This window comes from Gavialis gangeticus, unplaced genomic scaffold, assembly GCF_001723915.1.
Source record: "Gavialis gangeticus isolate Ggan-Ray unplaced genomic scaffold, GavGan_comp1, whole genome shotgun sequence".
In the NCBI taxonomy this organism is placed as follows: Eukaryota; Metazoa; Chordata; order Crocodylia; family Gavialidae; genus Gavialis; species Gavialis gangeticus.
The window spans coordinates 193,336,629-193,347,811 of NW_017728992.1; the positions used below are offsets into that span (position 1 = coordinate 193,336,629).

Genomic DNA, 11,183 nt, shown 5'->3' on the forward strand with positions numbered 1-11,183 from the left:
AAACCCCCCCCCCCCAACCCATTTATGGGGCATACCTTGCTGTAGAGTCCATTTCTCCTGCTCTGAATTCTTAGCTCTCCCTCTTTTCTAGGGCCATCTTAACCATCTTCCTGAATAACTTAAGGCTTTAAATATTTTGAAAAATAAGTAACAGTTTGGTTACACAATTTTGTTTGTATAAGCATTTATAAAACAAAAACCTCTAATTTTTTATTCTAATGACTGGGCGAGCCATGTTTTTTCATCTTTTCTTGTACGTCTCCCCACAGTAGATGAAGCTTTGTGACACTGTACTTGTTCCACATTCATTATTTAAAAGTTCACTAAAATTGCAAAGTAATGGTCCCCCTGAAACAGAATGGAGATCTCCTCCACCACTATCTTCTAAGCAATTTAACATACTTAAAACTCAAGATTGGCAAGATAAGAATTATTTTCTTTACTACCTAATCCCTGTCAAAAAGCCTCTTCCTTATAAATACTGCTTCCCCTATGAAACAGCCATCACTTGTTCTTGCAGCCTTCCCTATAGCAAGACAAGCAAAAATATTTATTGCTTTTAGTTGTACTACTTTAAGAGTACAATTTTTCTTTTTCTGTACAATTTTTAAACAGACCACTATGCTTTATGAGATCATCAACCAAAGCTGAGAGGCAGTTCACAAACCTCCTAGAAGACTGTCAATTACAGGAAGTATTTCCAGAGCCTTTTGTATTCAAAAGCACCAGCAGGCATTTGAAACCAAGCAGGAAAATCTACTGGAAGATGTTATTTCAATAGCTAACTTAGAATGCATATCCAGCTTATCATACCATTTAAGACAGCCAATGGGCTTTTACTGTGACAGCATTTACATCATTCAGGACAGCTCAAATTGGGATAGATTCACAAATACCAACACCAAGACATTGTCATCTGAAGTTGTGGTACTTACTGTAGAGTAACAACATTTACTCCAGGAACTGGGCGCTCAATCTCTAAATCTCTTCGACTATAGGTTAGGGCATTGGGTGTTGGAGGGGGAGAAGAGAAATAAATTGAAAAATAGTTAGATTCAGCAAGTCTCATGTTTTTCCACACTTGTCATGTATAACTTATTTTCCTTATTGACAAAAAAGCTATATATACACAAAATAAAGAAATATCAATCTGCTTTTTAAATGAGCCAATCTAAAGAAGTTGCATAAAAGAAAATACGCATTCCTATACACATTCAGATAAATCATTATAATGCAGTATGTCTTAAGATGATCTTCTGATGGAGCCAAGATTCCCCATGCAATTGTTTGATAGCACTGGTACTGAACATGCAATAAGCAACAGTCCAAGGGACTGGCAAATAACACAAGTCACTGCAAAGATCAAGAGAATTAATTTTTTTTTTTTTTTTTTTTTTTTTTTTTTTTACCTGTTATAAGAGTTGACAAAGAGATGAAGATTGGTTGGATTCATGTCATTGATAACATGTTGGCGGTAAGTATGAATCAGGTCGGGGTTGCTGTGAATCTCTTCCTACATTGAAAAAGGTCTATTTTAGTAGTAAGATCATTACACATGTATCAGAATTACGCATGGCTCAAATCAACCAGGGAACACTGAGGGGGGAAAAAAGAGCATTTGGCACTCAAATACCATTATCTAACTTAGGTTTGTTGGTTGAAATTACAAAAGTATATGCAGTGCAGCATTCAGTTTCAGAAGAGCTTCTAAGCTTCAAGTACTTTTACATTATGGTTCCAGAGTTTCACTATAAAACCTTGATGAAATTAAAGGTGTTGCCATTAAGGCAGACAAGCATTTTAAAAATTTGTGTCTTTGATCAGTAAACTGTTTTCCAGATTTATGGAGTTTACTGTTATAGTACTAGGAATGCTGCTCTCCTGTATACTGGTTCTCGTATCAGGATGTAAAAAAAAAAAAAAAACACCAAAAAAACCCCAGCTCCTATACCATCACTTTAAAAAAAAGTTGTTGTTGTTGTTGTTTTTTTTTTTTTTTTTTTTACTGAAATGACTGAAGTTTGCCTACAACTTGACAGCACAGTTATTTCAACAATGTGCATCTTAAAGAGCAATTAATACTGCTCCTGTAGTTTTTTAATTTTGTCACTATACTGTACTTAGTCTTTACAGATGTGCATCCATACTGTACTATGACCTTTTCACAATATAGTTTCACACAACTGCTTCTACAGGCAGCAGATCAAGCTTCAGTGACAAGGCAGTTGGAATATGAAATATCTAAAGTGTGAAGTATTCTGTGCATAAGGAAAAATTAAAACATAAGACATGATTAATGGTTCTGTGGTAAATTGAAGGAAGGTATCGTGGAACACAATTTATGAAAGATAAACGAAGTAGTGCCAACTTACCTTTCCAAAAAGATGCGAGATGACCATATCTGGCAGGGCGTTAGCCCATCCTGAAATCTAAATGAAATAAAATGTTTTATTTATTTATTTTTACATTTCAAAAGAGCGCCTGAAAACTAGCAGTGGTTAGACTACTCCCCTCTGCTTAGGTCAGGTATTGACCTAACTAATCTCCTGCAACTACCAGGTGTCACAAAAGCATAATACAAACCCAACTGGGAGAATATCCATAGGATACAACTCTTGACATCCTTGGAGCTTATGCAGTGTGAAAACTGGCTGCTAAGGTATGTGTTGTGTTAATGTGCTTAACACTGACCAGTTAGAGAAAAAACACCTAAGCTTAAAATAATCATTCCTCCTAGATGTCTGGACAAAAAAAAAAAAAAGTGACAAGCATGTGGGAGTTTTCCCCATCTTTCACAGTTGTTTGTGAAAGAGGATCCAACAAACACTGTCAAGATCACAAGGCTGGTTTGCAAGACAACTGCAGCTATACATCTGAGAACAAGTAGAAAACATTTAAGAAAGGGTCACACAATTCAACAGTACCATTGGAGACCTGATAAATGTAATGACCCTTAGTAAGTGGTAAGTAAAGGTGGGACAGGGCCACAAGGGAATTTAAGCAAACTAGGAATATTGGGAGAGGTGACCCACTTATTTCAGAGACCAGTTATCCCATGCCTTCTGGGAGTCTGTTTGGGTGAGGAGGGACTATTTCCCAGATTAAAGGGTATGAAAGCTCCTCTTTGTAGCTCTCAATACTATGGAAAGATCTATACAACAGCCCTCTTTACAACCAGAGCAGATTTCTTGATATTGAAAGGTAGATGCTGCCTTTTCAAGTATCCAAAACATCTCTTTCAGCTTACACAGAATTTTTCTAACTATGAGGATTTGTCCATTAAGCCTTCTCCATGTGGTTAAGAAACACCCATGCATTTGATCATAAACACATTTCAAACCTGCCTGAAAATGTGCTTCTTGTCCTAGCTCAATTAAGATATAGATACACATCTTAAGTAGTGTGCTAGGACAAGAAGCACATTTTCAGGAAGGTTTGAAATGTGTTTATGATCAAATTATATATATAAGATGGTGCATAAAGATGGTGTATATGACAGACATACATCATATTAAACCTATTATTGACCTGTTGGAACTCTGAAAGGTTTTTGAAGCTTAAATTCCTTACCACTTATGTACTTTTGTATCCTTTAATCTTCAGATTAGGAGGTAGCAAAATATATAAAAATATCAAGGATTTTTCCTGCACATGGAGCTGCCACTGCTAGAAGTGGCAACATGCTTGGCAATCCTATAATACAGCATACTTTTACTATTTTTGTTCATGCACATGCTGTTCCTACTAGATTCTGAACACACACCTCCTTTAGCAAACTTCATTTTTTTCAAATCTAATTCTCACTGCAGACTGTTAGCAGATAAACCACGGGCAAGCAGGAATCAGATGTTATACTGTTTTGAAAATATAGTTTAAAAAAGGGTTTCAGATTTAGCCCACATTTAGGTTCAATTGGATTATTTCTTCCTGAGAGCTAATAAACCTGAAGAGACAAATATATACAATAGCACTTAACTATAGTATGACGACATTATTGGGTACATCAATTATAATTAAAAGAAGTAAAAATCAATTACACTACAGAAGGCACTTTTTTCTTTTTACATGAAAAGAGAACCAAAAGCAATTAGTATCCATATTTCCAGTCTGAAGCCACATCTTAGTAACAAAACGAAATAAGTTTAGTTAACTGATCATTAGCACTTAACCTATTGTTCAGCTCCACATCTTAAGGTGAAATAACAAAAGTCGATTTTTATTCATTTACCTTAGTTGCTGCCCAATCCATCCATCCTTCAGCACAAGGGTTTACATTAATGAGAACAAGTCCTTCCACCATCTCTGGATGGTTTAGCTGCAAATTGTGTGAACACAAGACTTCCTCAGACACTTTATAAACCAACAGTAGACAGTTTAAAGAATTATTTGGGGAGGGGCAGGAAGTACATAAACAATTTTATTGGTATATGCAAAGCATTACTGATTAGCATCATCTCCACCCTGGGTTTAAACAGGGAACTCCCATTAAAAAAACAACTTTCAATTAACTGGGTTGAGTCCAGGACTCAAATGGACATTGATCCTGTTATTTCACTTAAAACCAGGACTGCTTGAATCAGTAATTATGGCAGGGTGGGAAGGATCTGCTTATGTCAGGAGGATTAGCTTCCAAGAAAAGTGCAATGAAAAACTTACAGCAAACCTAGTTAGGATGTAGGCACCAGCTCCAGTTCCCATTCCAATAACACTGTTCAGCCTACCCAGAACAAATAAAGTATATTAGAAGTGCACCAAAGTAAATGCAAAAAAAACCCAACACGAACCAAAAAAAGATTGTCCCCGTTCAGATCAACATGCCATTTTGCTTTTACTACAGGGCAGACTCATAGGTAGTATAATCTATTGTCTCTCCATTAGTGTCAGGAGGGCTGCACCAATTTATACAAGCTGTGGACCAACCCCAGAGTAGCTTAGTATGCCATCTGGGTCTCAGCTGAAGTTAGATGCATCAGATATTTGTCCATTTGCATTCTAGTGTAGGGCTAGTAACTATGTCTTTAGATAAATATACTGATGAAGAAAAGTATTGTTCCGATTCTGGAAGTGAAACAGCTACTTGAAGTGCCAGGGAAAACTGAGGACTCAGCCATGAAACTTCTGAAGGCTAAATAAAAAGAGACCTCATTTTGTAGCTGCTAAACCACATCTCCCCAATTTCTCTCCAAGGGTGAAGTGACATGGAACAAAGTCATATACTGTAAGGGCTACTCAGTCACAAGAGCAAGCCAAAAATCGAAATGATCTGTAGAAATAATGTGCACTGAATGCATCTATATTAATTTGGTGAAAAGAGAAAAGGATTTATTACAGCGGGGTCATTAAATAACAGAAAGGAGAATGCTAAGGCAAGACAAAACCATGTCAAAAACAAAATGGTACTTTAACCAAAAACCCCAAAACTTGGAGGTGCACTTATTCAAATCAATAACATCAAACTGGGGGGCTGGAGGCGGAACTCAGTTCCCCCCACCCACTACAATGTTTTCAAAATTTGTTTGATAGTCTTATGCATCATGCTCTCACACAAGAAAGATGCTGAGAATTAAATAAAGTAAATGTAACCAGACAAAAAGATAGATCTATTCAAAGTCTTGCACTAGCTACTTTATATTCTGAACCATTTAAGTGCAATTAATGGAACAAATAGTCTTGTCATCACAGCTGAGAGTTTGCAAATGAACTGCTTTTAAAAAAAATTCTTAAGTACAACTTCTCAAAACAAGGACACAGCCATTAAAATTAAGTTGCTTGGAGGAGGGAGACTAGTACAATGCAGAGTCTACAAGGGGAGAAGTGCTGCAGCAACAGTGATTCCTTCAAACTAAAAACTGATTAATGTAGAGATACTTCATATGTTTAACAGTATGATTAAATACAAACAATTTCAGGACTGTTTATTTAGTGCGTTATAGGCTAAATGAATTTGAGACCATATATAAGTCAGAATCAAAACAGACTCAATTGTTAGTGCATGATTCTCTACTCACCCAAACTGTTTCAGGATCCCTGGGAGCATTTCAGCCAGCTGATCCATAGAGGGATACATGTATCTATGGGAAATATTTGTTTGTAAAGTTTAGTAATCATTTTCCAGGCCCGTAGGCTTCCTTGGATTGAAGTAGATTGGGTCAGTTACAATTCTGGCCAGAGATTTAAATAGTACATTCAACATTTCATACTTGTGGGCTCACTGTAACCAAAGATGCAATACATTTTTTTAAAAATATCAGCAACTGAGCCTCTTGCACATCAGTACAATAAGTTACCTTGATTTTATACATGGGTAAAGTGTTCATGGATAGAATAAATTAGGGATAACAAGAAAACATTTCAATTAAAAAGTTAAAGCTTTTGCTGTTATGGAGAAAGAAAAATACAGCAGCGTAAATTTGTTTTGGGGGGCAGGGGCAGGAAGGTGAGAGGGGGGAGCAGGATGGAAGAGTCATCCCAGACTAGCAGACAGCTCAGTGATTAAGGTACAACACAAGCAACATGGGATCTCCCATACCCCCAGGCACAGAACCAATCTGGATTCCATCTCTTGTATCCTTGAAAATTTGGCCAACTTTAAGGGTGGACCCACCTGCCTAGTCAACTCAGTGGCACAGAAAAAGTGAACCTGGAACCCTACTCTTAGACACTACTGCTCTGCATTCACTTACAGGGACAGACTTCACCAAAAGTCTTATTTTTGTGCATGTTTGTGTCAGGGTATCTCCCATCATCTCTGAAAACAAAGAAAACCCCTGCTACCCCGAGGGGAAGTTGTGATGTGCAGTGTCAGGACTTTTGCAAAATGGGCAAGCTATGGGAGATGCATCTGGCTTACTACCTTCCTTGGAACCAGAAATTCCCCATCAACACTGGGACTTGGTGGGCTGCTAGATCAATACTTAAGTGTTAAAAAAGTTCTGAACAAAGGTGTCTCTACCTGGGCATTGCAAACTTATAAAGTTAGCTCTGAAGTGTTGAAAAAAAAACTTCCCCAACATGACAAAATGACAAGTACACACAAGAGCCAAGATGCCAATTAAGTATTTAACCCTAGGAGCCCTGCTAGAGATTGAAGCAATGTTCCTGATGCCATCTCCTTGAATGGCTAAGGATAGGCCTTTCACCCATCCATGATTCACATTATAGCTGTTTCCTAAATAATGAAAAAAAAGCAACCCCATTGTAGAGTGCAGACCTGCTACTCCGGTTTAGGTCAACACTGGAACCTTGCTGCATTGTTTAAGGACATACTGAAGACTCTTCTACACCAACTAAAGCCTGCGTATAGATTCATTTGTTCCATCACATACTACACTAGCAAACATGTGCTTATTTTGCTGTCCAAACTAGCATATGACACACTGGCAAACCATTTTTAATTAGATTACACCTGCAGAAGATGAACTTCTCAGATATTGTTACGAAAACAGCCTGTACTAGATCAGCTGTAACTCCATAGTGCAACTCGAAGCAGAGCTATTTCTGCACACAAGCTGAGAATCTGGTACACACTCTACAATGACCTCTCACTGCCACACCAGTGAAAGGAATTAATTTGATTTTCTCCACAGGTGTACAAGTCCACTCCTTCCTTCATCCCTGGTTCCTATAGCAGAGCTGCTACTCATTCTCCCTTGGCAGCTCCTTCCATCATACTCAATTTTATTGAAGACTAATCTTAAATTTTATGGCACCCTTGTGTTATTTGACTAAGATGTTAAACGTATTTTGGCCAACACAGTCCCTTTTAGATGTTGGCAGGTTCTACTAGTACGTGACTTTATCCAAGAACAGACCAAAACTTCCAAGAGGATTAACACGTACATGCTTAGAAGTCAACAAAAACCTCACCTGGTCATTCTACTAAAACTCAATTTGTCTTAAATATTCTGCAGTTCAGATTTTCTAGTTAATATTAGCCTTTTCAGTTCTGTTCACTAGCATTTTTCCATCTTGTCTCTCTCTAAAGGACTGATTGTAATGGGGTAATTCTACATAGCAGTTAATACCACTATTTTATTCCACCAATTTCTTCTTCTGCTTCTACTGAGAACAAAAAAAAAGCTATGAGGAAACAGGAATAAAAAGCTGCAAAAAAAGTTCCTTAGACATAGATTTAGCCAACTCATTTTAAACTGACAGCTGTACACATTGCCTAAAAATTACTTTAAGAGCAGAGGGTTGTTTGCTATGTTAAAGAAACACCAAGATACTTAAGTGTAAATTTAAGAAGTCCCAATCTGACCTTGGCTCATCCACAAAATACCGCACAACTTCCGTGACTTGCATGGAGGTTACCTGAGCTAAAATTAACAGACCAAGGAATTCACTTCCCACCATTTAACAGGCTAAGCCTGAAAGCAAAGTCCGACAACTCACCCAGCTGGGAACGGTGCTGCTCCATCCTGCTGCCCAGGTGCATCCACATGGCAGACTGCAAAGTGTTGTGTGATCTCCTGCATGTCCTCGAAGTTGAAGAGGGGAGTGAAGCAAGTTTTGTCTTTAGGGGGAAAAGGAGCATAGTTAAAAGATGGAAAAAGGAATGTCTTGTTTCAAGTCAGCAGTCTTAACAAAATGTGGTTTGAGGTTTCTTAAGGTCATCTCTGTGGGGATTTAGGGTTTCACTAATCTACAGTTTAGTTCACCCAGTTTAAGTTATGTTCTCAAAGTAATAAACACGGTTTTATTTTTCAAGTGATCAACAAAATCCTGCTCCAAAAGTAGCTACTGTCAGCTTGCTTTATCTCATTAGTTACTTTGGCAGTTGCACTCAGTGTTTATGGCTCACAAATCCCAGGGAACGTATTCTCTACACTTTTAGTTTTTTGGTTTGTTTTTTTTAAATTGGGACCAAATGTTTATCCAAGTTTGCTTTTCTTTTTTTAAGCATCCATTAAATTTCCCTTTATTTTTCACAGGGTTATACCAAAACACAAAAAAGCAGGAAATGCAAGAAAAGGAGTCATTGCTCTTATTCCCAACTATTACAAGATAGTGTGCTACTCTGAAGCACCTGGCAAAAAGCTACAACATTGACAGGACCATAACTTAGTATCCTTGGGGCATGTTTACATGCGTACCCGACTGAATAGCGGTTACTGCGCAGTCATTTAGTATTTTCTTTAGCGTTTTGTGTAGCGTTGTGTGTAGACATCCCTGCTGTACTTAGACTTCTAAACTGGCCCATATTATTAAAATAAAAATATTCTATATTGTGTGGAGTGATGGAAGGGGCAAAACAGTAGATTTTGGTACCAGAGCTTATCTATGAAACCCAGTAAAGTCACCTAGCTCTCAACAAATAAAAAATAGTTCCCCAGCCAAACTACTGCTGACACGGTATCATCATCCGCACCTTGTTAAAGTGAAACGGACAGAACTTGCAGTACCAATCAACAGCACTAGAAAAAAAATTAAGAGGATCCTGCCAGCTTCCTGCATACACAGCTCCTTTCATCATTATCAGACATACAATTTCAAGGCCTCTCCAAATACACTCTCCATCAGATGGTTTTTACGGTATCATTTAATGGTTACTTAAATTGGGATTACTTTGGACCCAAGAATCTTTCAACTTTGGTTAATTTATTTACAGACATGGTATTTAAATTTAGAGAAAAATCTACAGAGCAAGAAGTAAACCAGATTATGGGCAAAAGGGGAGTCAGGGTGGCACTTTAGAGACTAACTGGTTTAGAGAGGCAAGAGCTTTTGTATGAAACAAGCTGCTGTGTTGGGATGTTATGAAAGGAGACAGAGAGAAAAGTCTTTATGCAGAAGGGTAAGGGATGGGGAATGACACCGCTAAGAAAATACAGTATACTTTATTATATAGTCATACATCCATACTCCAGCGGTTAGAGTAGTACCACCCATGCTTGTCATTAGTCCCAATGCCTTTTACCACGGGCAAAAATTCATAGCGAGATTCCTACCAACCCTCCTCACACCCTTCCCTCCCCTTGACCGACAGCCAGCCCACATGTACTTTGAACAATAAACCTGGGCTCCTTTGCATTAGTGGCTTTCGCCTTCAGTGCAGCCTGAAGGAATCAGCATCATCTCAACCCCTTTAAAACAGGTTGGACAATGTAACTTGATAAAGTGCAAATTAGCAAACTAAAATGAGAATAAGTGACCAGCTACTCTAGCAGGCCATTACTGAGCTGCTGCATTACAAGTTTCACTTACGGTTCAGTCCAATATCGTGGTATGTCAGGATGACGGGCCTGTTTCCTTTGGGGACCCCACACATTGTGACATGAACGGAGCCATGCACAGTTTCAACATCTTGCTCCTGGAAAGAAAGGGATGCAATACTTGTTTAAATGCTCAGCTCAGCAGCCACAACATGGATATATTTATGGTAGATGAAAAAGATCAACACAATTTAAATATTGCATTCTCTCTCTCTTTGAAGAAAGAGCTCCATCAGGACAAATTCGAATGGTGCAGTGACAGGATACAGACATGTTAATCTCTGCTTTTGTGTTATGGAACAGGCACAGGGAGCACTGAAAGGGCATTTACAAGAGATTTTTAAAAACTTAAAAAAAATGAAATGAGTGGTTTACACTTTTATAGGCTCAGCTCACAATACCCCAAGACTAGCTCCCTCAACAAAATTCTCCCCTGACACCCTGCTTCCCCATCTGCCTGTTTCAAAGTCTCATTACAGCCTCTCCCATGTCCCAATGTCTGAGCAACTCCATTGCCAGCGTCCCATTCTCCTCCATGACAATGCCCTCTGTGCACCCATGTCACCCTCAGATAAGAGTCACATTCGCCTTCTCCATAAGGTTGTGCGTGCACTTCCTTCCCCATGACCTCCCATTGCTCATGGGATTCTGTCTTTGTTTTGGTAGCTCTTCATTTTTTTTAAGACTGAGAGGATCAGCAGACCAAAAAAAGGAGAGTTTTGTTATAGTACAGTGTGCAAGTGCCTGCCATCTACTACTAAATTTGATCACTGAAGAGTTGAGAATTGTCTTAAAGTCATCATATTGTGAGGCTTGCAGTTACTGCAATCTTCTCCCTTCCAGACAAATTGGTTATTGTATAGAGAGCATGTTTTACAACCAGATCCGCATGCCTGTGGTCCATACCAGATAAAGCCATTTGCTTAAGGGTATTAGAGGACACACCAACAGTCAAACTGTTAACCCCAT

At 38.4% G+C, this 11,183-nt stretch overlaps 1 protein-coding gene across 1 annotated transcript in view; it reads right to left on the reverse strand.

Moving 5' to 3' along the window:
- Nucleotides 1–11,183, reverse strand: part of NDRG1 (N-myc downstream regulated 1) — a 42,211-nt gene that overhangs the window by 10,066 nt on the left and 20,962 nt on the right. The window contains exons 3-10 of the mRNA XM_019528191.1: nucleotides 10,207–10,312; nucleotides 8,395–8,515; nucleotides 6,009–6,071; nucleotides 4,657–4,717; nucleotides 4,229–4,315; nucleotides 2,373–2,429; nucleotides 1,410–1,513; nucleotides 936–992 (exon numbers count right to left, since the gene is read on the reverse strand). Of these exons, the coding sequence (XP_019383736.1) occupies nucleotides 936–992; nucleotides 1,410–1,513; nucleotides 2,373–2,429; nucleotides 4,229–4,315; nucleotides 4,657–4,717; nucleotides 6,009–6,071; nucleotides 8,395–8,515; nucleotides 10,207–10,312 (656 nt within the window). The remainder of the gene's footprint in view (nucleotides 1–935; nucleotides 993–1,409; nucleotides 1,514–2,372; nucleotides 2,430–4,228; nucleotides 4,316–4,656; nucleotides 4,718–6,008; nucleotides 6,072–8,394; nucleotides 8,516–10,206; nucleotides 10,313–11,183) is intronic.